The following is a 24,796-nucleotide window of genomic DNA, read 5'->3' as shown; positions in this document are numbered from 1 at the left end:
CGGCGGCTACCGCAGTACCTACCTTACTACGTGCAAGCTTTCAAGGGGATCCTTGACCGTTACCTACACGGCTAGTGACAAGTCGTTCTACCTCTACCGCTCCAAGACACAACAATAGTAAACAGACTGTTAACGGCCATTCCATTCCCTTTATAGTTACCTCTATCCAAGTAAGTACAACAAGTCCTTTAGCCTATCACGTCCTACTACAAAGTCCAACGCACGGGCAACTCCTCAAAATCTTCCCTTGAGGTTGGGAATCTCAAAAGCCCCCTCTCCCTTGGACGCATCCAAAGCATACTCCTCCGGCTCATCCCAATACTCGCTATCTAACCCTCTCTCCCTCAACCACGCCTCCAACACCTCGACCTTCTCCTTCCTCCCGGGCCGGTTCATGCCTAGCACGTCCCGCGCAATCACCAGCGGCGTTCTTCCTTCGTCGTCCCGCAACATCTTGGCGCCCCGCTCCAGCAGGAGCTTGACCATGTCCACGTCTCCCTCACGAACGGCCAAATGCAGCACGTAGCCCTTGCGCAGCCAGACCGTCTTCCGTCGGTCCGTCGGGCTCGGCCCTTTAATGTAGTTGGCCGTGTTGAGTGCCTCGCGCAGGTTTCCTCCTCCGAGTCCTCCTTGCTTGTCAGCGTCATCGAGCAACCAGGCTAGGAGCTCTTTATTCCCCTTTTGTCGCGCCGCGGCGGGTAGGAGCTTGAGTCGGTCGAGTTTGGTGAGGGCGTCTCTGAGCGATGGTGGTGGCGGGGTCGTAGTAGGCGTGGTAGTAGTAGTAGAGTTGTCGGCGACAAAACCAGACCCAGACCCAGACCCAGACTCAGAAGACCCCGAAGAAAGCGACGACAACGCAAGAGCATACCGTATAGCTTCCACCACCAACCCCACCTCGCGCGGCCTGGATTCCCGCGGCTGCGACGTCACTCTCCCCTGTCCCTGCACCAGACTCAACAGGGTCTCTACCTTGCCCTCTGGCGTGTCCAGGTATCCCGCCTCCTTGAATGCGTCCAACATGGTCTTGAGCGGCGGCATTTCGTGGCCCGTGCCGAGCAGTCGCGGGCCGAAATGGCGCGGCGAACGCCACCGCGAGCGAATCAGCGCCGCTTCGACGTCGTGCGGCGGTGGGCGCTCGCTGCCCCAGCTTTTGGGCATCCAGTCGCGGTACCAGGTCATATACGACGACGGCTTGTCGGGTTCGGTGCTGTTGTTGCTGTTTGTCTCAGGTGGTGGTGGTGGTGGTGGCGGTCCCCCCGAAGAAGCGAGCATCTTCACCAGCTCAAAGAACTGCTTCGTCGCCGAGCTGTTAACCTGGCCACCCATGTCCAGGGACCAGACCGTTCTATCCGCCAAAACGAGCAAGAACTCCCTTATGACGGCCGAGTCCGCGCCGGGGTGCAGCGGAGACAAGTGCGGTGGAAGCTCCGACGCCAACGAGGCGAAACTGGCCGCCAGATCACCCTTGCCCGTGGGGTCCGCGTCAATGGCGTTCAGCGTGGCAAGGAAGTTGTCAAAGTCGTCATAATCTAGTTGCGAGGGTACCGTTTGCGGGCCCAGCGCCAGCCCGAGCAGGGACATGAGCGAAGGAAGAAAGCGTTGGCGGCTGGACTCGCAAAGGTCAAAGACAAAGTAGATGCGCGGCGGCGAGACGAAGGGCAGATCGGAGGTGGGGTCGCGCCAGTGGAATTGGACGCCGAGGGTATCATTGACGTCGGGGGAGAAGGTGCGGGTTTTGTCGAAGCCGTCGAGGAGAACGAGGACTTTGGACGACGAGGAGGAGGAGGAGGAATTCTGCTGCTGCTGTTCTTTAAACGTCATAATGTGTGATGCCTTTTCATTGCTGCGGCGCTCGAGCAGGTCTGGAGTGCCGACGTAAAAGCAAAAGTGTGGTTCGCGGCTCAGTGCATCGCGGGTTTGCGGCACTTCGTCCGAAGCAGCAGAATGACAAGCCATTTTGCCGGCTTCAAGTTGTGCGTGTGCTTGTGCCTGTCCCCACGAAAAGATGTTGTTGTATTTTCTGAGATCGATGGTAGTTGTAGTAAAGCGGAAGTAAAAGAAGGCAGACGTAGCAACCGAGAGAGTTAAAACTCCCCAGACTGTTCGTTTGGTTCGCATAAAGTAGTGGTTGATGGGGATCATGTAGTGGTAGAGTCGTGGTCTCGTGGACGACAGCCAGTACATGTCTTATATTCCATACCACTTCACAAATGGGTACCGTACTAGTAATGGGAGAACTCAGCCCCGCACTGCCACACAATGTGCCTCGGCATGTGGAATTGCCGAGTTTGCAGCGAGCAGTGCCATCTTCGTTGTTGCAAGGTTGCAGCAAAGCCACGCAAAGCAAGCACTTAAGCAAGAGCTGCCAGACATCATCACACAACTAAGACAACTGAAGTTGGAAATCGTGGGGCAGTGTGACAATGGAACAGTTCCCTGGATTAGTCTAGTGTACCCGCTTGTACATGAGTTAGTCTGGCTTGGCATATGGTACGTATACATGTACCAATGTACATACAGCGGTAAATTCCTAGCGAGTCCTCATTTGGGTGATTTGGATCCGAACAACTGCGAGACTGCAGAGTTCAGAAGCTCCAAACTCCAAAGTATCCCGGCGCCTAAACGTCTACACAAAGGTACTGTACCTCAATATTTTCTAACTGGGACCTAGCACTACCTTATAACCACCACACCACAAACCGTACGTTCCTCCTCCTAATCTCGAATCCGCACTTCAGGGAGTACCTCACCAGAGGTAGCCACCGCAGTTACACTACTTGTAGCCTTCTGCTCCACATTGCTGCTCTCCGTAACCCGCGTAGCGCTACTAGTTTGATCCTGTTGCTGCTGCGAAGTGCTTGTCACCGCAACATTTGTCAATGAACTTGCAGTAGTAGATCTACCACTTTCCGACAAGACAACGCTCGCAGTGATGACAGACGACGACAAGTCCGCATCGTCAGCATTGGCAGCATTAGCAACTCTAAAGTCAGCAACAGCAGCCTGAGTAACACGCGCGGTTGTTGCAACAGTGCTGTAAGTTGGTCGGTAGTTGGGGATAGAAACGCAGTATTCGTAGTCTTGGTAGAGACCGGTGCCTGTAGTTGAAAGGGAAGAAGATGGCAAATGTTAGAAACTGAAAGATGCGGCATGCATGCAGACCAGACGAGAAGGAGAAGGGGAACAAAAAAAATTAAAAAAAAATACGCACAGTTTTGGTACACTTTGGGATTCCAAGCTACAAAGCGGGCATGGCTGAGACCAAAGTTTGTCTCGATGATTTCGCACGGTTTTTTGATCCAACTGGTCGTGTTGGGCATGACGAATTTATTGCAGTTGGAAATGATACCTGGCTGTCGGTATCTCCAGACGGCGACGCAGTATTCAGTTCCTGTATCGTGACGAAAAACAACAAGATTAGCACACACTGACCACCCACACAAGAACGGACCAAAGATGAGTACACTTACCTGCTGTGTAGTTTCCGCAGTCGGGTCCCACACTAGGATTCCACGCCACAAACTCGGCCATATCAATTCCCCGAGTTCCGGCAAACTGACTGCACGTGTACCCCGGCGTCGCGAGTTCCTTGCGAATACAATACTTGGTAGCCTGTTCTTCTTCCTGCAGATAGTGTTGCACGCAGTAGCGATAGTCTGTGCTGACTTCACACGAGGCGTCGTTGGTGCCTTCTAGTGTTGGATTCCACTCGATAAGATCGCTGACACTCACGCCATATGCACGCGCAATATCCGAACACCTGGTTGACGTGTTTCGGGTAATGGAATCGAGCAGGAGTGGCGGGTTGAGATAGTGGGCGCAATCCATCAAGGTGCCGTTGGCAATGGGCATCATGCTAGGCCGAGCCGTGGTGGAGTTGCTGGTCATGGTGGCTGTGGCGGTCTCGGCAGGTAAATCCGCGGTGCCGAACGGGGTCCAGTTTCTGGTGTCTATTTCTGTGCTGTTGCAGCGTGTTTGGTTAGATGATGCGGTGAACCAAAAAAAAAAAAAAAAAAAAAAAAAAAAAAAAAAAAAAAAAGAGCAAAAAAAAAAAAAAAAAAAAACCGACGTGGCAGGCCCGGGGAAAGAGAACCTACATGGTAGCGCTTGGACTCTCAGTCGGTTCAGGATTGAGATCAACCCATCCACCTCCGGGGTTGGACGTGCAGATGACATGGCCAACATAGTCTTGGAGGTTGTTACAGTTGATTCCCAATTCAGGATTCCATGATACCAGTCTGTTCCAGGTTGTATCAATGGAATCGGCAATGCTCACGCAGGTATCATCCTCCTTTACAATATATGGCGTGCATTGTCGGTCCGTGGGTATGCACAATGTCCCCTCTGTAGGGAAATCATAGCAGAAAGCCGACAAGTGGTTGGCAACGGCCAGGTTGATCGTACTCATGCCATGGGAGGTTGACACGGAGAGGCAGGTGTCTCCCGCTTTGAGGGTGTATTTCGTGCCACTGCATGTTTCTGTGGGTTCAGCACTAGCAGTAGAGGTAGCTGTACCAGTCGTCGTTATTCTAAAGTACATATCCACAGTCAGTTAGAAGAAATGGTGAGTAGCATGTCCAAGATACGGCTTACGGAACAATCCATGTAGAGGGTACAGGAGGAGTGAGTGTCATGGTGGATATACCACAGCTCGAAGTGAGGTATGTAAAGGCACTCTCCCAGATAGGATTAGAAGCCAGAGGCATCTGTAATCTGGTGGCGAGCATGGTGAGATAGCAGGAGTTGCATTCGAAGGAGGTTTTCGGAGTCGCGGTCACGACTTGGTTGAGCGGGTCGATGTTGGCCGCGTCCCTGAAGATGGCGTTGCATAGCTTTCCAGACCTGTCAGACACACTTCTTGTCAGTCGTTGGCACAAGATTGAAGTTTGACCACGTGAAAACCCGGGAACCTTACGGATCTTTGACACAAGTAGCTCGGTAGATCTCATAGTATTGCTCGACATATGCAGCGGGCGACTGGCCGAATCCCTCTCCGACGGCGAAGTACTGACTGGCACAAGCACCTTGGACTCTGCGCATCCAGGTAGACAGAGCGGCGTCGCAGGTGGAAGTGCAAAACTTTGAAAGGGTGTCATCGTTCCAGAACTTTATGACATCAAGACCAATGCGAGCAGCATCTTGGAAGACGGGGTCGCAGTTGATGGCTTGGTTGATGACTGAACGACATGTTGAGGTTAGCCCTGGAAGGTCTGTAGCTGTAAAGTTCAACAGCTGAACAGCGGCCGATGTGGTGTGGACAATAAGGCCGAGGCTTAGCAAAAGAAGGGGTCTCAAAACATAGGGAGGCATCATGACCGTGATGAGAGACAGCACAAGGCTTCAGTTTGCACTTTGGTCCTCTTAGTCTCTGTCCTCGCTCTCAGTTGGTCAAGGCGGACCAAGGTCGCCAGCGCGAGACGTGGCCGAAGGAGGGCCGTAGGGATAGAAGAGACTCAAGCTGAAGAGTCGAGGGCCAAAGCTTCCAGACACATTGTAACCCATTCGGATCAAGAATTCAAGATGTGAGCCCTGGAGGGGGTCGGCATGTCGGCATGTCGGATTCCAACGTGATGCCGAGGAAGAAGTCTAGAAAGGCCGCAGATGGTGATGCCGGGTCGAGAAGTTGGGTCTAGCCAAAATGACCGGTCTCGGGCCGAAGCGGATTGTGACATGTCCGGAGATGAAGTCGATGTCTAGTTAGGAAGAGTTTTCAGTGGAAAATCAAAAAGAACTAGTCTAGAGGGAGAAGTTGAGTTGGTACCTGCATTGGTGTCGTGTGCGGAATGTGACATGCATCCAACTTTGATGATATGAACCCTGCGTTCTGCATAGAGGTACTAATCGCCTAGGTACCACTGTGACCGTCAAAAAGAAAAAGGTTTCCGGCAGTACGGCACACTAGGCACTTGAAGAGAAACAAGCACTGACACCTTGTTAGTGAAACTTATTCGTTCAGGTACGGCGTAATTACTATACCGTTTAGTAACAGCTCGAAAATTACGGCTTCCAGGGTACCACACCCTTGCATGTCGCAATCGGCAAACTAGGGCCAGGGTCGCAAGTCACGCTCTATGCGTTTGTGGCGTCCGGGACGGCCCGCGTAACTTACAAGGCGGGACCATGTCGGAGGGATCCTTCTGGGTTAACGCTCCAGAGGAAACTATTCGCTTGTGAATTTTGTTCGGTCCTTTGTCCGCATCTGTTTTCGGCCGTCCGCACTACACGACAACACAAGTCTAGAGCCATGAGAACCATGAGACCTTTCTACCAAACTACCTGGTCATCACCAAGTACCCATCAACGATGATACCATGCAATGACCGGAACATGAACCAGAAGGGCGGAATCGGAGCGGACTTCCACGACATGGACGACACCTCGGGACAAGATTCGATCTTCTCCATTAACAACATCAATCATCACGATCCAAACCTCCAAACACTGACAATGAAATGACTATTTAACTTGCCCTTTGGTCCGCCTCCTCGGGTCCAAAAAAGATGTCTGTATCGCTCAGGTCGTCTCGTCCAGCTCCGGTCATTACCTCCTCTACAGTCTCTACAGTTCCTTCAATATAAAGTCGTCTCTCGTTACTCTTTCCGCTCTCAGCCTCGCCGCTAGAGCGCGCGCATACTTGGTCGATCCGCCCACTACTACTGCCCCTAACACGGCCGAGGAATGCTCCAACTGGATAGTAGCCGAGAATTCCTCAACCTGTGAGGAGATTGCCGAGTACAACTGGATCACCGTGACTCAGCTGAAGAGATGGGTAAGTAATATCTTTTGCGCCAACCCTACCTATGTGAACATTGAACTGACTATTGTCTTCTACATTGACAGAATCCGTCTCTCGGCGCCTCCTGCTCCCTCGTTATCGGTCAGTCCTACTGCACTAAAAAGAACTAGGGTGCCCCTGAAGAGGAGGAGCCCAAGACCACCACTACAATCGCTGCCGGTCCGACCACCACTTCGACTGTTAGTAACGGCATTATCACGCCTACGCCGACCCAGGAAGGCATAATCAAGGACTACAACAAGTTCCATTTCGTCTCCACCGGCCAAGGTTGCGCCACCGTCCAGTCCTTGTATGGTCTCTCGTGGGCCGACTTCTACCGTTGGAACCCTGCCGTCGGCGCCAACTGCGAGACTCTCTGGGCCAACACCAACGTTTGCGTCGGCGTTATTGGCGGTGCTAGCGTGTCTACTTCTGTCCCGGCCACCGCCACTACCACGGCCGGAAATGGCATTGCCACCCCGTCGCCCACCCAGGCCGGCATGGTTGGCAACTGCAACAAGTTCCATTTTGTCTCGGGCGGCCAGGACTGTCCCGCCATCCAGTACCTCTACGGCATCACCTTTGACCAGCTTCTCCGCTGGAACCCGGCCATTGGAGCAAGCTGCCAGGGCATGTGGGCAAACACTTATCTCTGTGTCAGCACTACCACCGATCAGACCACCTTGATCACCAGCACCAAGACCACTGTCATTACTACCAGCAAGCCTACCACCACCGCTGGCAACGGCATCTCCACTCCCCAGCCCATCCAGACAGGCATTCCTACCAACTGTGACAAGTTCCACACCGTGGTGGCCGGTGACGAGTGCCAGGCCATTGCCAACAAGTATAGCGTCTCGTTGAGCCAGTTCTACGCCTGGAACCCGGCTATCGGCACCGGTTGCAGCACCTTGTGGGCAGGCTACAACGTGTGTGTGCACACCGTGGGCGCCACCACCATCAAGACTACCGCTTCGCCTACTTCCACCGGCAATGGGGTGAGTGTCTCCTGTCTATCCATACTTACCTGCTTTGAAACCCATCATGTCCGTGTTATGTACTAACCAGTGTATATAATCAAACAGATTGCCACTCCTACTCCCACCCAGCCTGGTATGGTCGGCAATTGCAAAAGGTTCCACCAAGGCAAGTACCTACCTACCTACCTTTCCGTTCACTATCTTCTTCTACTACAGGACTCGATACTAATTCACTCTTCTTTCTCCTCACACAGTTGCCAGCGGAGACACCTGCGACGTTATTGCCAGTAAGTACGGCACCACCTCGACCAAGATTCACTCGTGGAACACGCAGATCAACAGCGCTTGCAACAATATCTGGCTGGGCTACTACGTTTGCGTCGGCGTTTAAATCTCTATAATGTCTTAATACATCGCTCGCTTCGTCTTCGAGAAGAGGGAAACTCCCTTCTTATACTTTTTTATACCAAAACTTTCCCAGGTGAATAGGTAATATTTAGGTACAAATGGGAAAAGATGTAAATAGTTTAGGACGAGAGACGGGAGGGGGGGGACACTTATATATATATATATCTTATATATACCTGTATACTATTTCCTGTGACGGCGCGGCTCAACCGCTGGTCAGCATTGCTCCCATGGCTGCATGGTTCTTGGCAGCGCACAGTATATCCTTTGCGCCGCAGCCATCCGTTGTGCTGAAGAATGTGGAGTTGAAGGGGAGCACGATGGGGAGCAGGAAGGAGTTTGAGGAGATGGTGGGGTTTGTGAGGGAGAAGGGGATCAGGCCGGTTGTGAGTAAGGTGGTGAGGGGGTTGGATAATTTGGGGGGCATTGATGAGTTGTTTGAGGAGATGAAGGAAGCCTCGATGCCTAGCCAAAACGACAAAACCTAGCAAAAACCGAAGGTGGAAACCGATGCAAGAAATATGCTACTGCTGGTCATATCAATTTCGGTCACATTTCGATACGCCTGGCGCACAGCAATCTTCCCAAACTGCTGACATCCTCAGTTGCTCTTCTGTCGTGACTCCTCTCACATCTCTTCCACGCTTCCACTACTCGTCAAATCGAGTCTCGCTAGTCGGTCAGAGGGTTGGTTTTAGGGACCTGACCAATGTCCCCAACTTTAGGCTGTTGAGCGCCAGACCAAGGACCATGATATCCATTTACACCCTAACACAGCTGGAGATCAACAGTGACTTGCTTACACAGTAGGTAGGAATGATAAACGAGCACAGGGTTAGGGTTTAACTCTTAAGTCCATCGCGCAACTACAAACATCACACCACTACAAACGTTATACATCAATGGCAAGCTTGCCCAGGTTACCCCATATTTCGGCGTATAATGAGGATTTGATAACGAAGGAAGGGTGATGATGGGGTCGGGTCGTCTGTTAGAGGCCGATCTGATGTGCCGAGAGTCACGGCACGAGGGAAACTCACCAAAAAAGGAGCGGGGTGCAGTGGGCTTAAGTCCGCGTGGCGCCCCGCAGCGGCCCGCCGCGTTCCCCGCAACCTGGAACCGTCTGATTCCACTATCACTCAACCAACCCCCTGGAGATGACGCCTCAATGAAGAGAATCACGCGCAAGGAACAACAGCGAGAGGAAGGGCCAACACCATGGAACTTGTAGGTACTTTTAGTATTCGGTGGGGGAAGGCTAACCTCCCATCAGGGCAATCCATTCTGTTGCCCTGCCTCCCAACAGTTCACTTCTCCTAGGTACCTTAGCAACTATCAAATGTGAAGTCCCACGCGGCCTCATTCGCAGAGCCCATAGGATCGCCGTGGTCACAGTCGAAGTAGCGGCTATACTCATACGCGATCGCCTCGTCCTCTTCCTTCTCCTCAAGCCGTTTCTTCTCAAGCTGTTTCTTCCCAAGCTGTTTCTTCCCAAGCCGTTTCTTCTTCTTCGCCAGCGCCTCTTTGCCCAACCCCGCGCTCCAAGGTCCGAACTTCTTATGGTCAGATTGAGGCTGGTATGCAGGCCCGCAAGCTTCGACCACGCGACGCGCGCTGTGATCCATAGCCTTTTTCAGCCAGTTGCTAGTGATGCGCTTGGCGTAGAGGTTGTGGAGCGCAGGCAGGTGAACGACATCGTTGACGCAGTACTGCATCGTTTTGGCGTTCACAGGGCGGCGGGAAAAGATGTCGTCGGTGGCCATCAGATCCCGCACCTCCTTCTTGGTTTTGACCAAGCGATGCACCTCCTTGAATTTTAACTGGAGATCCTTCTCGATACATTTGTCGAGCCCGCTGAGGTACGTCTTGTTGCCGGCGCGGGATGCATTCTCGAGGAGCTGGACGTCTGTGACACCCGCGAGACGGACCTTGTGGTGCGCCCAGAGGGCGTCCGCGTCGTTGCGTACGTCCCAGAAGCATTTGGAAGTGTGGGGATCCTCGAGGATGGCTTTGAGGGTGGTGGTATTCCCGTCTTCTATGCCGGGAGTGGTGAACGCAGAGTCGCCGAGGGTTTGGACATCGACAATGCCTGTTGCTTGTGAGGGAAGGACGTGTACCGTCAAGAGGGTGAGGGTCCCATTCCGGCTGAGACTTTTACCCTCAAGGTCCAGATAGAACGTGCTGGACGGAGGGATCGAGGAGAGGAAGACCCGGAGGTCTGGAAGGGATGAGATCAAGGTTGGGGTCGCGCGAGTAGTAGCCGTCGCCATATTTGACTTGGAAGGGTGCACCTTGCCGATGGTTTGATATGTCGAAAGGGAGTTTGCTGCTGTCCCAGAACGCAACTCAGCGTGGAGTTCGTGTATCTTGTCCTGTCCGGAGGGCAATTTTGTTGCCAAACGTTTCTTTGGACTAAAATGCTTGGTATTAAAATCGAACTGGTTTAGGTCAGATCATCTACTTAAGTCAAGGCAGACAAGTACAAGTCGGGCTTGGGAATTGTAGGCCTCTTGCATACTTTGAGTAGAGTTGGAGGCTGCCGGCATCTGATCTTAGAGTCGGTGGTTGGCTTGTCGCTCTCAACGCCGCCGTCACTCTGGGCCTCTGGCATGCAAAACTCTCTCAGCCAATCGACTCGTTTACAAAGGTTTATGGTGGCTGCGCCGACAGTGTGCTGCAAGCCAATCACCATGTTTATGTTCCCAAGCGCAAACGTCTTGACAGCCAGGTGGTGTGAACAATAGTCCGGACACTCTCTGGGTGTGGTTTGGTGTAAGTGTGTCCTGACTATTTTTCACACCACCTGACCGTCCAGCTGCAAAAACCCGAGTTGAGCTTCCTACAACTTGGTGGGCAAACGGACCTTCGAGACGAAACGAACAACACTTCATCTGCCTGTATCTCCACCAAAGGAGCAGATACAAGAAATCTGGTTGTGGATTTGAAATCAGCGTACTTGAAACTAGGTATCATGATAAGACTTTTCCTGTCAACATACTTGAGTTCTTTTCATTGTCGTCTTTCGTTTCAAAGGTCCGTTTATCAAAGGTTGTGGTCAACTCAATTCTCGGGAAGTTACAGAGACTGCCAACGAAGACGTTTGAGCTTGGGAATGCCATGCTAGGATTGATGGAAGGGAAGAGGTGGGCTAATGCAGGCAGATGAAGAAGGTAGGTTAAGGCAGGTACATGAAGGAGGTCCATCGTGATCAGTTTGTCGTAGTGGATCACCAAACCGTGATCCAACAAGACAAGAGCGAGAGATTCCCTTGCTCGCCGTGAGCATGACGAGGGCTGTGGATCAGGGCCTTGGGGAGAGTGTCCATTCTTGCTCCTCATCTAACAATGTACCTCACCCGAAATTGAAACCTAAGCCCCTTTCGCCGGGACTCTCCGTAGAACCACTCAAAATGAGACAAAACTTGCGCCTAATGTCAATCTTCGTTGGCTTCCCAGAGCCCTGTCGACTCGCGCCACCCAAACACGATTACTAAAACACCCCTCATTCCCCAACATGCGGCTCAACAGCTAGGCCGGGTTCTCACACACCTGACGACCGACATCATCTCTCCTAGTTTTGTGTCGTTTGCTCCACCTCAGACTTTCACCGAACATGTCAGGCCTGGGAGTCCTCAGCGTCGCTTCCAGCATCATCTCAATCGTCGACGCAGTCCTCAATGATTTGACCAAACATGTAAGAAAAGTAAAAGCCACCACTGCAAGAGAAAGCCCGCCAAACGAGTGTCTAGACCTCCTCAATCTCAGCCGCACGATAACATAGCAACCAAGCAGACCAGCTCCTGGGATGATAACGAATAAGCTCTCAAGAACATTATCAGCACAGCAAAAAGAAACTAGCAAGTGGTATCCGCTGAGACATTCTCACAGTGTGGCGGTAATTGACACCTTGAGCGCAGATCCGCCTTCATACGTGTCACTACCACTTACAAATGCAACATGCATCAGGCTCCGTCTTTGCTGTATATGTTAGGTAACCTTCACCAACCGGAGACTTATAACCCCCACAAAGCTGGCATCCCTTATCGAGCACTCCCGTGGAAACTTGGGTTCGTATCATACTGTTAGGACACCTTTAAAGATACCAAAGACCTTATCGGGTCCTTTTTTCGAAGAAGCTTATGGCAATTACCGCAAAATCTCACTTATAGGTACCGGAGATGCTCTTGTGTTTCGGGGAAGGCTATACCTTATGCGGGCGTTTTGAGCTTGCTCTTCGCTGCATATGCAGCATCTTGCCAACTGGATTGGCTTATAAATCTTGCATTATCCACAGAGCATCTCCGACAGTACGTAGTTCCAAGTATGTGGCACTCACCCCACCCCCTCACTCAAAATCGGCACTTTCATTATGCCCAACATCTTTGCTTTTCTCACTTTACCTCCCACCTCCCTAATTCTGACTGGATGTGAAGTCCTCCCTCCACCTTAAGCCGCATATTTGGGGGCGTGTGCCAATGAGAGAGTCGGTGACCTTGCCAGGGAGAGAGGACGAGGATTCGTGTTTCGCGGAGTTGAGGGTTCGATATGGGGAGGCAAAGCTCGATCAGAAGTGCTTTACACATCCTTTCGATCACAACTGCAACTTTAACTCATGAGAGTGTTCAATTGCTGTTGAAATTCCGAAGTGACGAATGTGCTTTCGGAATTTAGCTGGGGCGGAACGCGGGGTTCAGACGTCGACATTTCCGCGTCGTGACTCCCAAGACCAAACCCTATCAGCCCAACAAGTTGAGCGGGACACAATCGACGACGATTACCCCAGCCTGCTAAGCCCCATCTCCTTTCCCCGCCCAGGGAAAAGCAAGTACCCACATCGACCAAGTAGTTGAGGAACCCTAACCCTAGAGCGGTCTCAGCCGGCTCTAGGGTTAGGGTTCTGACCGCCATATCTAGAAACACAGCTCCCCACAATCACTATCCGCTACATTTCCGCACCTCTCGAAGGATTGATTGATTAAAAAGATGCGAGAAAAGAACGAGCAAACGCCATTTCTCAGCCCGGAACAGGAACCTGTCCCAAATTTTCTCTTGTGCCTACGTATGAAACGAGTTAGAAGGGGAATCTTCAACACCTTATGGAGCACCCGACACTGCAATAAACGGACTATCGGCTTCCGAAGCGAACGTCCGAGTTGTCGGAGTTTGATTTATTCTACTAGAAGGCGACCACAACCAAGCACATCCTTAGCATCTTTTCAACATGGAGGCGTCCTCCAGTTCTCGGTAGTGTTTCTCTTCCCTTCTCGTTCCCATTGATTCTTTCGTTTCATCATCATGTTTTGCACAACGGAGGAGGTCATACGCAATCGTCTCCAATCCGTTATCTGCCGAGTCGGGGGCGAGCCATCTCCGGAGGCCGGGGAGGCGGGGGAGCCACGCTTCCTCCGGTGTGTTTTCATCCGGGGGGCTTGGGACTCGGTGAGGGAGTGGAGATGGGACCAGCCGCGCAGTGGGGGCGTGCGCAAGCGTTGGGTGAGCGGGTGGTGGGCCGGGGGGGTGTGGACTGCCGCGGCCCGGGCCGTTTCTCGTCTGATGATTTCGGGTGGGGCGATGCCGGCCAAACGCTAAACCCCGCCAGTAAACGCCTGCAGCTTTGTAAACAGGTCAACCCGAATGCTCATTGCGAGGTAGTCGAGCCGCTCAGTATCACGACGCTTATCCTAGTTGTGAGGACTTCTGTGTAAGAAGGAGGAAGAAGGAGTGCATGTCTGATTGAACGAAATACAGCAAGAATCGGGAAGTGGGTCCAGAAGGTTGAAAAGCGGAGATTGCACAAGTGACAACGCAGCGGCCCGCATTATTCAGCTCTAGGCGGCGGAGCCAAAGGCAACGGACCCGTCTATTGGATGAAAACTGTGGGCCTCACAATGGCTATGACGCTTAACGATTGGTCGGCACTAGTGGATCCCATTCCTGCACGCTCGTAGCCATCCATTCCTCGCACGGCACGTCACTTCATCTCGAGACTCTTCCCCGGACACATAACTAGGGCCCTCGCTCTCCTCCCCATTCTCATCGCCATGGCCCATACTCGAGCTCAAACAGCGGCCCAAAGGGCGCTCCCATCACCGGCATCAAATTATCAAGGTACTTGTTCTTCGCAGCGCTTGAACTTTGATGTCCCACCGCTTTCCGAGGCGACCGGGCTTTCCCAGGATTTGGGGAACTTGATGCAGTCAGATGCCAGCTGCGCTTCTCTGCCTGACGAGCGGGGCAGCCAGTCGAGCAATGCCGGGCAGCAGGCGGTCACTCCAGGTACCTCATTCAGTGAGCCGAAGAGGAGGAAAGGATAAGGCCCGGAAGGGCCGTAATGTGTTGGCGGGTAGATAGCATAGGATTCAATTGACCGTCATCTTCACCTTGGCTACTTCGCTTCTTGCCTTCCATCATTCATAAACCAAGTCACTGTCCTGGCCAGGTGCTTTGAGTGATCACCCTAAATGTTCGGGTACCTTCGTTATGGCGGTCCCCCAGTAGACACTTTTAGGGTAGTTTTACATGTAACCGAATAGAGGCCTTCAGATTGCACTATACAGCAAGAAGAATTAAGATGAGCCTAGCTACTCCATTCCGACACAGTAGCCAAGGACGACAGCGTGGCAGGATGTTCAGGCCCAAGGGCTTGCTGCCGAGCCTCAACACAGTCTTGCATCAACGCTAGGGCATCTTCATGTCGACCTTGACTATTCCACGTGAAAGCAAGGTTGTTCATGCTCGTCAGCGTGGCTGGGTGGTCGGCCCCGAGCTTCGTCTTGCTCATCTCCCTCACCTGCACAAACAGCTTTTCCGCCTCCTCCCACCGGCCCTGGTTCCTGTACGTCGACGCCAGGTTGTTCATGCTCGTCGGCGTCGAGGGATGATCGGCCCCGAGCTTCGTCTTGAAAGTCTCCATCACCTGCACCTCTAGCTTCATCTTGTCTCTAGTGGCCTCATCCAGAGCACGATTGTTCGCCAGAAGCTGGATGTCTTGCAAGATACCCTTCATCAGCGATTCGACCTTCCTGCTCTTGCCGACATGTAGCGTCATGATGGCGGCGGTGGTGAAGCGTTTGCGCGCCGAAGGGCGCGTCGTCCCTGGGGGCAAGATCGCCTCCAAGAGAGTTCCCAGCAGCGTGGATTTTTCTTGACATGCTCTAAGAACTTGCACCATCGCACTGCAGGATTTCTTTGCCGTTTCATCCAGATCATTGTCGTGTTGGCTTTGGTTCATATACTCTGTGGCCAGTCTGAGCGTGTCTGCCACCAATAGTAAGCGAGTGGAGGCGTCCCTAACGGCGTCGGGGAGGCCGTTGATGTCTCGGCACGCACTGATGATTTTTGAGACTGCGTCGACGATTGAGATGATGCTGGAAGCGAGTAGGTTAAGGTGCCTACAGACGGATAAGTTGGAGTGGACGTTTGTACCTGTTGTGCCCATTCAGCACCGTCGCACACTTGGGTGAAGCTGCATCTTTCAACCTCAGCGCATCGACAGCCGATACAAAATCCAGGCCGACGATTGATGAGCCTAGCTACTCCATTTCGACACAGTAGCCAAGGACGACAGCGTGTCAGGATGCTCAGGCCCAGGGACTCGCTGCCGAGCCTCAACACAGTCTTGCATCAACGCTAGGGCATCTTCATGTCGACCTTGACTATTCCACGTGAAAGCAAGGTTGTTCATGCTCGTCAGCGTGGCTGGGTGGTCAGCCCCGAGCTTCGCCTTGCAAGTCTCCATTACCTGCACCTCCAGCTTCTCGGCTTCGTCCCACCGGCCCTGGTTCCTATACGTCGACGCCAGGTTGTTCATGCTCGTCAGCGTATCGGGATGATCGGCCCCGAGCTTCGCCTTGCGAGTCTCCATCACCTGCACCTCCAGCTTCTCGGCTTCGTCCCACCGGCCCTGGTTCCAAAGCGTCGACGCCAGGTTGCCCATGCTCGTCAGCGTATCGGGATGATCGGCCCCGAGCTTCGCCTTGCGAGTCTCCATCACCTGCACCTCCAGCTTCTCGGCCTCCTCCCACCGGCCCTGGTTCCTGTACGTCGACGCCAGGTTGGCCATGCTCGTCAGCGTCCAAGGATGATCGGCCCCAAGCTTCGCCTTGCGAGTCTCCATCACCTGCACCTCCAGCTTCTCAGCCTCCTTCCATAGTCCTTTATCCCGAAGCACTTCTGCACATAGCGACGTGCTAGCTAATGTTCGCTCGTCTTCTCTTCCCAGTATTTCCTTGCGGCTTCTCCTCGATTTACGAGCCATTTGCTCTGCCACATCATATCTACCCTGCAATTCTGCATACCATCCACCATTGTATAACAGCGTTGCCCATGCCTCCTCCAGTTTGCTCTCCACTGGTCGGTAGTCTACGGCCCTCTCAACGTGTGGAAAGAGACGCTGACACGTCGCCCAGTTACTGTAGTCTCCGGGTGGGAACAGCGCGGCTATCCGTGACACAAACTGATGCTTAAATTCCTCCTCCCTCCCACACTCCTTCAGCCACGTCCTCGTCGACAGCTGTACGAGGCTGTGCATCTCGAACGTGTCTCCGCTCTCGCTTACAGTTACGAGACAAAAGTTTGTTAGCATTGCTACATCTTCCTCGACTTTAGAGATACCCGGAAATCTTACGGCCAGGACCTGGTGGACGTCCGCTGGGTCCCCGGCCACAAGGGCATTACGGGCAATGAAATCGCTGACGGGCTTGCAAAAACGGGCGCTGAAGGGGGAGAGGTGGTCAACGGAGGTCTGGCTACTCTTGCACATTCAAAGCGGCTAGCCGAAAAGGAGACACGCACGGATTTCAGGACATGGTGGGCAGGGAACAAACCAGTATCACGGGTGGACTCGACGTTAGGTATGGATATGGATATGTGTAGTTGTACGAGGCGAGGAGGAAGGAAGTGGTGTGCCAGCCAGGCCTTATATAGAGGGCATGGCTAGGCACGCACAACGTACATGACACGTGGTCACGTGCTGCACCCATCACAGGTTAATCCTGTGATAACCCTTCGTCCGGTCGTCCTGTTTCTGCTTGGTTGGCTGTAGTTGCTCTGTGGAAGTGTTTAGCGCTGTCGGTAATTTCAGTCGGCAGTTCCAACGTTGGCTCGATAGCCTGGTGACGTTTCGGCTGTGTTGATGTCGGTGACAGGGAGTTAGGTTGGGCGAGGCTGATCCTTGACGTCTGAGGCCGCAAGCCTAAATAACTCTATCCCTGAAGTGTTGGTGAATGTCGCCGGCGAGTGTCCGTGTGACAGCAGCTCCCTGACGCCGGATCCCAGATCTTGATCGTGTGGTCCCCCGAACCGGACGCAACCCGCTGGCTATCAGGTGAGAATGCCACTAAGCAAACTTTTATCCTTAAGATCTGCGTCAACCTTGCCAGTATCGAGAAGCAGCTTAACAACCGCCTTATGCCCATTCTTTGCCGCCATATGCAGCGCTGTCTGTCCATCCTCATCCTGAGCACCTGCGTTAACCTTGCCAGTATCGAGAAGCAGCTTAACAACCGCCTCATGCCCATTCTCCGCCGCCATATGCAGCGCTGTCCGTCCATCCTTATCCTGAGGATCTGCGTTAACCTTGCCAGTATCGAGAAGCAGCTTAACAACCCCTTCATGCCCTTTCTTTGCCGCCATATGCAGTGCTGTCCGTCCATCCTTATCCTGAGCATCTGTGTCAACCTTGCCGGTATCGAGAAGCAGCTTAACAACCGCTTCATGCCCATTCTCTGCCGCCATATGCAGCACTTTTTGTAGCTCCGTACTCTGAAAGTCGACCTCGACGGTGTCGAAAAGTAGCTGAACGACTACCTCATGCCCAGTTATCGCCGCTCGATAGAGCGTCGTCGTTAATCCATTTCTATCTGTCATATCCACATCGACCTTATCAGTATCGAGTAGCATCTTAACGATCGCTTTATAGCCTTTTTGCTCCGCAAGCCACAGCAGCGTCTGTAGCTCCTCCCTATGCAAGTTGACCTTGCCAGTGTCAAGAAGCAATTTTACGACCGTCTAATGCCCGCCTCCTGCCGCCAAGCATAGAAGCGTCCATTGGCCCTTGTCCTTAATAAGTTGATTTACCATTGTTTCCTTTGCATCTTCCTTTTCTGAATCCTCGGGACCTAGGCAAGTCTTTTTTAGGTTGCTCATGCTCCTCAATGCCCTCTCAAGAACCGCCGTTTCTTCCCGAAGATTCTTCACTGCAACTCCATACTGTTTCACCTCTTGTAATACCAATCTGACATTCCGTATCCTAGTCGCCGCATTTCGACAACCTTCCAATCTTGTCTTTGAATGCTTTGGAATGTTTGCAAAGTAGTTGTGGTGGTTTTTATCTTGCTGCTTGTTTGGATCTATATCCCAATTCCAGATAAGTAGAAAATTGTGTGGAAAGACCGTTATCGATTGTTTGATATCTCCGGTCGTAGCTTGTGGATCGCCTGCTGGGGAAACTGCAATCATAATAACCGCCCAGTGATCGTTGTATGGCCTGAGGATCGTGGGTCTCGACGCTCCTTGAAGAAGGCAGACGACATCTCCTTTTTGGACGGATTTTACCGTGGTCGGGAGGGTCCAGCAAGAACCCCATGCTTCCTTCACGCAAATATAGCTGAGGACATTACTCCAAGTAATGGCCACATCTTGTCTGTCTTCCCAAGTAGCATTTCTCTTGACCGAGGACACTTCGCCAAGAATGCAACCCTTGCCCTCAATAATGGCAATCTCCTTATCGTCCGAAAGGCCGTTTACAGAGACCAATTCAGATAGGACGAAGTGGATGAGTTTGTTAAAGAGTTGTTTCCACGAAATCTTGTAGTCGGCAAATAATCCTGCTGCGGTTGGATTATCAGAGCTCATACCGAGTAAGGCATATACTTTATCGCGACGTTTCGTAGCTTTGCGGGTGTGGTACATTTCTATCAGTTCACCCAGAGGGCGTATGTCAAGAGAAAAGTTGTCTGACTGACTAGTCGCGTATTTGGGCCGGAAGATTGCGCCCCTTATAAGGTAGGTTACCGAAAGGATTTGAGCCCGCAGGTCTGCGGGGAGTTTATTGGACAGGTTCAATGCTTTCAGGCCTGAACAGAATGCAAATCCGTCAATCTCAGCAGAACCACACTTGATCAGGATATGGCGAGCCGCGGCAACTTCCTGAAGCACCTACATCAATCTATCAGTTTCCTTAGTCATAATGTTTTGACATCGGTTTCCTTACCCAAATGCGCCGAAACCACGATCGTTGAAGTAGTGTAAGGATTCCCGCTTTATTGTCTAATCGTCTTGTAGACAGCTCGGCTGCGATGCGTATTTCTTCGGGTGCTTGGTCGCGCTTGGCTGCGATACGTATTTCTTCAAGCGCTTGGTCGCTACCGGCTGCCTCCTCTCCAAGCCAAACAATTACGCGACTTGCTTTAGCGTAGATCTTCGCCATAGATTGAACTTGGTGTCCTTTTTCTTCTTCGTCTTCTTGGTTGATGCAAATGGCATCTATCCATATAGTTCGTTCAATGGAGTGATCTCGAAGATGTAACAGCGCTGCGTAAAGATTTTCTCCGACGGGCAAGTCGCACCCGTTTATAGAGATGGAACAAGGCTTGTCCTCGGAGCCCCACACGTAGGATAAGGCCTCGTACAGACGAGTGCCTTTTGAGTCCAATGCGGAAGAAACCTCTTGACTACGGTGAGGATGCTATGGTTGATGATTAATGAATCGAGTTTATGAAAGTGCCGGGAATTCCTCTCCGCTGCCATCTAGGACAAAACAAGGTAAAAGAAACTAGAACACTGTGTTTTCTCGAGGTTATGAGGGAGCATAGGGCTCTGTGTTGTCACCTTGTTAGGCGCGAGATGGCTGGCGGCTTCCTCCCAATTACACGCCAATTACCCAAACGCCATTTCTTTTTTTTTGAGGTTGGGCATTCATCGACCCGGTAGGTTCAGGGCGCCAAATCAATTGCCGTTCTGACAGTATGGACACCTAGTCGACGGCTCCAGCGCCGTCTACGTGGCTAGTGCCGACAGCGTGGGGTAACGCCTCAGGGGGCGCAGGCGACGCATGGGTGTCGTACAACAGACTCAAGCAAGTCTTCCTCGCTATGCGAGCTACGAACGCTCTACCAACTGAGCCACACGCCCGGTGATTTGTTGTTGTTGAAATTTGTGGGGAATTAATGTTCATAAGGCGATTTATGCCATTGAGGTGAGAAAATGTCGCCCGCTCTTCCCCTCCTTCCTCTCCATTTCCTACCTTCTGCATCGCAAATTTCAACACAACCTCCTCTATTCTCTGATACTTCGACAGGACTGCGACAGACGGCGCAATTTGATACGTCTGCGTGCGAAGAATCATCATGTCATCTCCCCCACTCTTCCCCTTAGAGGTCTACAAAGCTAGCCCGCTTACGGCCTGTCAAGTGACGACTCGTTCAGTCCGAAAATCCTCCCACGTTGGTGGTGCTTGACGGCGACGTCGCCTGTCGGCCAGACCCTTTGATTGCACGCAATGGAGGCACACAAATCACCAACTCAAGCAGCTGAGCCCAATTCGCGTGGCGTTTGTAAAATGCAAACGAATTGACTGGTAGGACGATTTTCAAGCTGCCAATCAGCGCAGTCTTTCTTCTTTTGGGGGCCTACGAGATGGGGGGCCTACAAAACCAACCCCGCTGCTGTAGGCCTCACGGCCTCACGAATGGGTCTCTGGTGCTTTGGAATGTCACTCCCACGATTCTATCGAGGACGGCCGTGGCTGAGCTCGTTATATATATCCCCATAGACGACCTGGCTTTTCACAAAAGAAATCGGTAACGACACACATTCGCTACACACTTTCTTCCCAAAGTCAAAGCTCCTCCCACCTCGACGTTGCTTTCGGGAATAACAACATCTCTCATCACACCATGTCACACCCCAAGCCTAACGTCATGGCACCCGCCGCATCGAATGGACAGTACCAACACTTTGTCCCCCAGTTCCTTCTCAAGAACTTTGCCCACAGGGTCCCCAAAGCGCCCAAAGGACCCAAAGGAACTCCGAAGCCCAAGTATGAGAAGGGCATGTTTCCAGGAGACCTGGTAATCAGCAGCCTCGACCTAACCCAGGACGCTGCCGTCTTCACCGAGAAGCCCGTTTCCAGGATTTTGGGGCAGATCAACATGTACGACGACTTCACGAAGCCCAACGGGGAGCAAAGACATGTCGAGAAGTTGCTCTCCAAATTGGAGGACCAGGCAGCACGAATCTTCACCAAGATCACAAAGGCATATGAAGCGAACGAGGGCGGAGTTGTTCTCACCCGGGACGAGCGAAACTTGATTCGCAAGTTCCTCTTCGTCATGAAGTACCGTGGCCATCGGTTTCATACCCGCTTCTTCCACGAAAGACCCGAGGCATATTCCGAGAACGACCGGGAACTCCTTCGCGAGTACATGGAAGAACATCCGCAATTCAAAACCCCTATGCAGGTCTGGTTGCACAATATCGAAACACTCATCAACCTTGAGATGGACCCGGAGCTGAACTGGATACGTGAGCTTCCCAAGAAGATGTACTACAACGATGCTATGTGGTTTGTTACGCATGTGCAGAGTTGTTACATGGCTTTGTGCGTACCATCTGAAGCGGAGAACGAGTTCATCCTTGCCGACAATAGCTACTCGGTGTATGAAGGGCCGAACAAATATGCCCGAGACATCAAGTCAAACAAGGAAGAAGCCCTTGGCTACGTGGAACTCCATACCTTTGCGCCGGTATCCCCAAAGATTATGGTCGTTCTTCGCTCTTGGATCCTACCTCAACCACTTGAAGACCAATCTCCCGAGGTCAAAGAGGACAGGGATTTCCAAAGGTCTTTGGTGATGGGTCCTTATGGCCATGTCAACGGCATGTTGGCTGATCTGCCTGTACGCAAGGCAGAAAACAGTTACAGCGAGATTGTGAATGGCCGCCTGGTCTTTCAAGAGGGTTATGATGGACGGCGAGGAAAGGATGATAAGTTCCGCTTTCCCTTCTTTCCGATCGAAAGCCAACATGTGAACACCATCAACTCAATCTTTCTCGACAATTGTCTACGCTGCACCAGTCTTGTTTACAATTCTAAGCAGGCATTCGCAAGGACACTGGAGTGGTATTTGACTGCTCCTCCTCTTGAGATTGGGAAGATATTCACGGGGGAAGATAAGGAGGATCGTCTCAAGACACTCAAGAAGCTGGAAGCAGTGTCACGTTCTCTGGGCTCGGAGAAGGCTGCGTTATGGGTAATGCCTACCCTTCCATCAACAGTCCAGGATCATGAAAAGATTCGGCTTCGGCGCCTGGAACGACATCGCGAATCAAAAAATGCGGTGGTGAATGATGAGAGAATCCAGGATCCACATGGCGAGGCCTTCCTCAAGTCCATGATGGAACAAAATGCACTGACGTGGGGCTTATCAGAACCCGCCGCGCCCTACATGGACAACTACTTTTTGCTAGGTATGGCACCGAGTTGCAAGAGCTTCAGAACGTCGCTAATGATCTCCTGACTTAGGCGGCTCATATAATACCGTGCTGGAGGACATTGATCAGGTGGTAAAGATGAACACCTTGAGGATAAAGATCGACTCATGGTCTCAAGGAGTAGACGAGGCGATTCGCCAACGCAATCGGGAGTCACTTGTCAGCGAATACCTTCGTTTGCCCAGTCCGAGATTGTGGCTATACATACAAGCAGAGAGGGACATGATCATGGAGCACGAAGGCATCGACTTGCTCAGTCCGCAAGGAGACTGGCTTAGGATGCCTGAAAATGCAATCGTTCGCGGTAGGTGACGGCGGTCTCACGCTTCAAAGATACGCAAAAACTAACAGTGCAGCAGCCAAAAAACTGATCAGACCCGACAGACTGAACACCTTAATGTACATAGCCTTCAAGATCGACACCAGGTTTCGCCAACGGGCGCACCTAAACATTCGAACCGAGTTCGCGCCGTTTATTCAAGGTACGGAGCAATTAACATTACATGCAAACTACCGCCTCGTTCTCTGCTGACACAACGTCTTGATTGTCTACAGGTGCCGGACCTATCTTGAATTGTGGTACGTGGATTTTACCCAAGTACCTGAAGCCCAATCCCCATGGCCCAGATGCCCATTGTTGCCAATGCAAACCTTGAATGCACGCTCCTTGTCGAAATACCCTGGCCCACCATCCATCCCGACCCAAGATACGCAGCACAAACCTCAAGCAAAACCGTGACGCCTCCTACCGCATAACGCCAGAAACCCCAGACCATCACACCTCCCGCAAACAAAAGCTAACAAACTCCCCTCCAAAACACAGGAATCCAGCAAATTGAAGACCTAGCCAAGTCGACCGACCTTCTGTCCATGGCCATAGTCGCGGACGTTACTCTCAGAAACGCCGATCCCACCCTGAACTCTCAATTCAAGCCCCCTGAGCGCCTCGAGCTCATCGTCCGCTCGACCTGCCGTGAGATGTTCGCCACCATCATGGAACCGGAGCGGATCAAGCACAACCTCAGCCGACAGGTGATCGAAGACCTGGAGAAAGTGCTCTTCACGCTCGTTTATCCCACTCCCCCGTGAGATAAGAGGCAAAGAGGAAGTGGAATCCTAAACCCCACAGACCCAAACCCCTGATGATGATCCCCAACACGCTCTCCTCCGCCTCTTCCATCCCGCTTCCACCCCACCAGATAACCGATCCCAGTTCCGGCCCCGACTCAGACGGGTATGACGACAACGAGTACGCATAAGGAAACGGCGTGGGCGGCGGTACGACTTTTTGATGATCAAACTGGATCTGACAAACCGCCGTCGGACTCTCAGTACAAGTGTTCGCAACATAATACGAAGTCGTCGTAGTCGCGGCGGTCGCGAGGGTGGTAGCGATGTTGATGGGGTTGACGGGCACGTCTTGGAGGGCGGCAAGGTAGACGAAGATGGGTTTGGAGAGTTTGTTGAGTTGCTGACTCAGTTTGAGCATTTTGCCGATAAGCATCTTGTAGTGAGATATCGTGAGGCTGTGCCCACGACTGAGCGAGCCGTGGTGTCCCCATCCGTCAATCCCGTCTCGGTTTAGTCCGGTTCGGACTCGGACGATTTCTCTTTTGATGGTTTATTCGGTTGGCCGTTCGTGATCATAGGGATATGCTTTGCTGCGCTGCAGATAGACGGCAGGTACGTCAGCGATCGTGATGATTGATCAGGTATTCTCAGGGTTCATTGGGGCGCAGCTTATGTTTGTATGTAGTGATGGAGCATGGGGCCATGGTGCTGGGTCCACATAAGGAAAAGAGCAAGTCGGGTGATGTGATGAAGCGAATGAAGTCATTTAACTAGGCGAAATGTGGCGGGCTGGAGATCATACACAACAGCGGTAATATTCACGGAATTGCCCGGTGACACATTTTTCTTCGGATGATAACAATTATGTTTAAAGCTATTTTTATCGACTGTTTTTTACCAGGATGCGGACCGGACAAACACCAAGACTCCTTATGAGGTGGATCACGAATGATGGGAATGATGTAGATTGAGGGATCCAGCTTACTGAGGCTGGAAGGGATCGCCAGCTATATAGAGCTGGCGATACAAAGAGGAGGAAGGTCTGCAAAGGAGGGGATTCTGGGAAGTGC

At 52.2% G+C, this 24,796-nt stretch overlaps 10 protein-coding genes across 10 annotated transcripts; 3 read left to right on the top strand and 7 right to left on the bottom strand.

Moving 5' to 3' along the window:
- Positions 1-172: 172 nt before the first annotated feature.
- On the bottom strand, positions 173-2,276 carry B0H65DRAFT_467984 (uncharacterized protein). The gene has a single exon (XM_062826937.1). It carries the CDS (start codon positions 2,182-2,184, stop codon positions 235-237), a length of 1,950 nt encoding a protein of 649 aa, XP_062680141.1. The 5' UTR covers positions 2,185-2,276; the 3' UTR covers positions 173-234.
- Positions 2,277-2,578: 302 nt separating this feature from the next.
- Positions 2,579-3,512, bottom strand: B0H65DRAFT_467982 (uncharacterized protein). Its single transcript, XM_062826936.1, has 2 exons — positions 3,471-3,512; positions 2,579-3,391 (listed from the first exon to the last, which is right to left on the bottom strand). The coding sequence occupies exon 2, from the start codon at positions 3,318-3,320 to the stop codon at positions 2,877-2,879; it is 444 nt and encodes a 147-aa protein (XP_062680140.1). The 5' UTR covers positions 3,321-3,391; positions 3,471-3,512; the 3' UTR covers positions 2,579-2,876.
- Positions 3,513-3,856: 344 nt separating this feature from the next.
- Positions 3,857-5,313, bottom strand: B0H65DRAFT_575445 (uncharacterized protein; the record flags this gene model as incomplete). The annotated part of the gene is made up of 4 exons (XM_062830619.1): positions 3,857-3,950; positions 4,098-4,529; positions 4,594-4,842; positions 4,916-5,313. 4 exons carry the CDS (start codon positions 5,311-5,313, stop codon positions 3,857-3,859), a joined length of 1,173 nt encoding a protein of 390 aa, XP_062680139.1.
- A 1,187-nt stretch (positions 5,314-6,500) lies between these two features.
- Positions 6,501-8,295, top strand: B0H65DRAFT_575430 (uncharacterized protein; the record flags this gene model as incomplete). Its single annotated transcript, XM_062830618.1, has 5 exons — positions 6,501-6,517; positions 6,610-6,769; positions 6,907-7,773; positions 7,861-7,888; positions 8,010-8,295. 5 exons carry the CDS (start codon positions 6,501-6,503, stop codon positions 8,144-8,146), a joined length of 1,209 nt encoding a protein of 402 aa, XP_062680138.1. The 3' UTR covers positions 8,147-8,295.
- A 98-nt stretch (positions 8,296-8,393) lies between these two features.
- B0H65DRAFT_428327 (uncharacterized protein) lies at positions 8,394-8,651 on the top strand (the record flags this gene model as incomplete). The annotated part of the gene is made up of 1 exon (XM_062824752.1): positions 8,394-8,651. One exon carries the CDS (start codon positions 8,394-8,396, stop codon positions 8,649-8,651), a length of 258 nt encoding a protein of 85 aa, XP_062680137.1.
- Positions 8,652-9,438: 787 nt separating this feature from the next.
- Positions 9,439-10,848, bottom strand: B0H65DRAFT_467975 (ribonuclease H-like domain-containing protein). Its single transcript, XM_062826935.1, is given in 4 exon segments — positions 9,439-9,483; positions 9,489-9,629; positions 9,765-10,433; positions 10,741-10,848. The coding sequence occupies 2 exon segments, from the start codon at positions 10,431-10,433 to the stop codon at positions 9,489-9,491; spliced, it is 810 nt and encodes a 269-aa protein (XP_062680136.1). The 5' UTR covers positions 10,741-10,848; the 3' UTR covers positions 9,439-9,483.
- A 3,891-nt stretch (positions 10,849-14,739) lies between these two features.
- B0H65DRAFT_428955 (uncharacterized protein) lies at positions 14,740-16,692 on the bottom strand (the record flags this gene model as incomplete). Its single annotated transcript, XM_062824793.1, has 2 exons — positions 14,740-15,141; positions 15,712-16,692. The coding sequence occupies 2 exons, from the start codon at positions 16,690-16,692 to the stop codon at positions 14,740-14,742; spliced, it is 1,383 nt and encodes a 460-aa protein (XP_062680135.1).
- Positions 16,693-18,170: 1,478 nt separating this feature from the next.
- Positions 18,171-19,803, bottom strand: B0H65DRAFT_429610 (heterokaryon incompatibility protein-domain-containing protein; the record flags this gene model as incomplete). Its single annotated transcript, XM_062824835.1, has 2 exons — positions 18,171-19,319; positions 19,375-19,803. Coding segments are annotated over 2 exons (1,578 nt in total), but the record flags the coding sequence as incomplete, so codon positions are not given.
- Positions 19,804-20,785: 982 nt separating this feature from the next.
- On the top strand, positions 20,786-23,845 carry B0H65DRAFT_217053 (uncharacterized protein). Its single transcript, XM_062822004.1, has 5 exons — positions 20,786-22,631; positions 22,687-22,959; positions 23,015-23,137; positions 23,211-23,234; positions 23,479-23,845. Exons 1-5 carry the CDS (start codon positions 21,059-21,061, stop codon positions 23,742-23,744), a joined length of 2,259 nt encoding a protein of 752 aa, XP_062680133.1. The 5' UTR covers positions 20,786-21,058; the 3' UTR covers positions 23,745-23,845.
- B0H65DRAFT_410287 (uncharacterized protein) lies at positions 23,779-24,159 on the bottom strand (the record flags this gene model as incomplete). The annotated part of the gene is made up of 2 exons (XM_062823829.1): positions 23,779-23,939; positions 23,991-24,159. Coding segments are annotated over 2 exons (330 nt in total), but the record flags the coding sequence as incomplete, so codon positions are not given.
- Between the last annotated feature and the right edge of the window lie 637 nt (positions 24,160-24,796).

The sequence above is a fragment of the Neurospora tetraspora genome, assembly GCF_033439725.1.
Source record: "Neurospora tetraspora strain CBS 560.94 chromosome Unknown B0H65scaffold_5, whole genome shotgun sequence".
NCBI lineage: Eukaryota > Fungi > Ascomycota > Sordariomycetes > Sordariales > Sordariaceae > Neurospora > Neurospora tetraspora.
This window is presented reverse-complemented; position numbering and strand designations above follow the sequence as displayed.

Excerpts from the sequence above, each read along its gene's own strand:
- B0H65DRAFT_467975 (XM_062826935.1), bottom strand. The coding sequence starts at position 10,433 with ATGGCGACGGCTACTACTCGCGCGACCCCAACCTTGATCTCATCCCTT. Across the intron at positions 9,630-9,764 it reads ATCACAGCGCGCGTCGCGTG|CTTGAGAAGAAACGGCTTGA; the intron begins GTCGAAGCTTGC and ends GGGAAGAAACAG.
- B0H65DRAFT_467984 (XM_062826937.1), bottom strand. The coding sequence starts at position 2,184 with ATGTACTGGCTGTCGTCCACGAGACCACGACTCTACCACTACATGATC.
- B0H65DRAFT_217053 (XM_062822004.1), top strand. The coding sequence starts at position 21,059 with ATGTCACACCCCAAGCCTAACGTCATGGCACCCGCCGCATCGAATGGA. Across the intron at positions 22,632-22,686 it reads GGACAACTACTTTTTGCTAG|GCGGCTCATATAATACCGTG; the intron begins GTATGGCACCGA and ends CTCCTGACTTAG. Across the intron at positions 22,960-23,014 it reads TGAAAATGCAATCGTTCGCG|CCAAAAAACTGATCAGACCC; the intron begins GTAGGTGACGGC and ends ACAGTGCAGCAG.
- B0H65DRAFT_467982 (XM_062826936.1), bottom strand. The coding sequence starts at position 3,320 with ATGCCCAACACGACCAGTTGGATCAAAAAACCGTGCGAAATCATCGAG.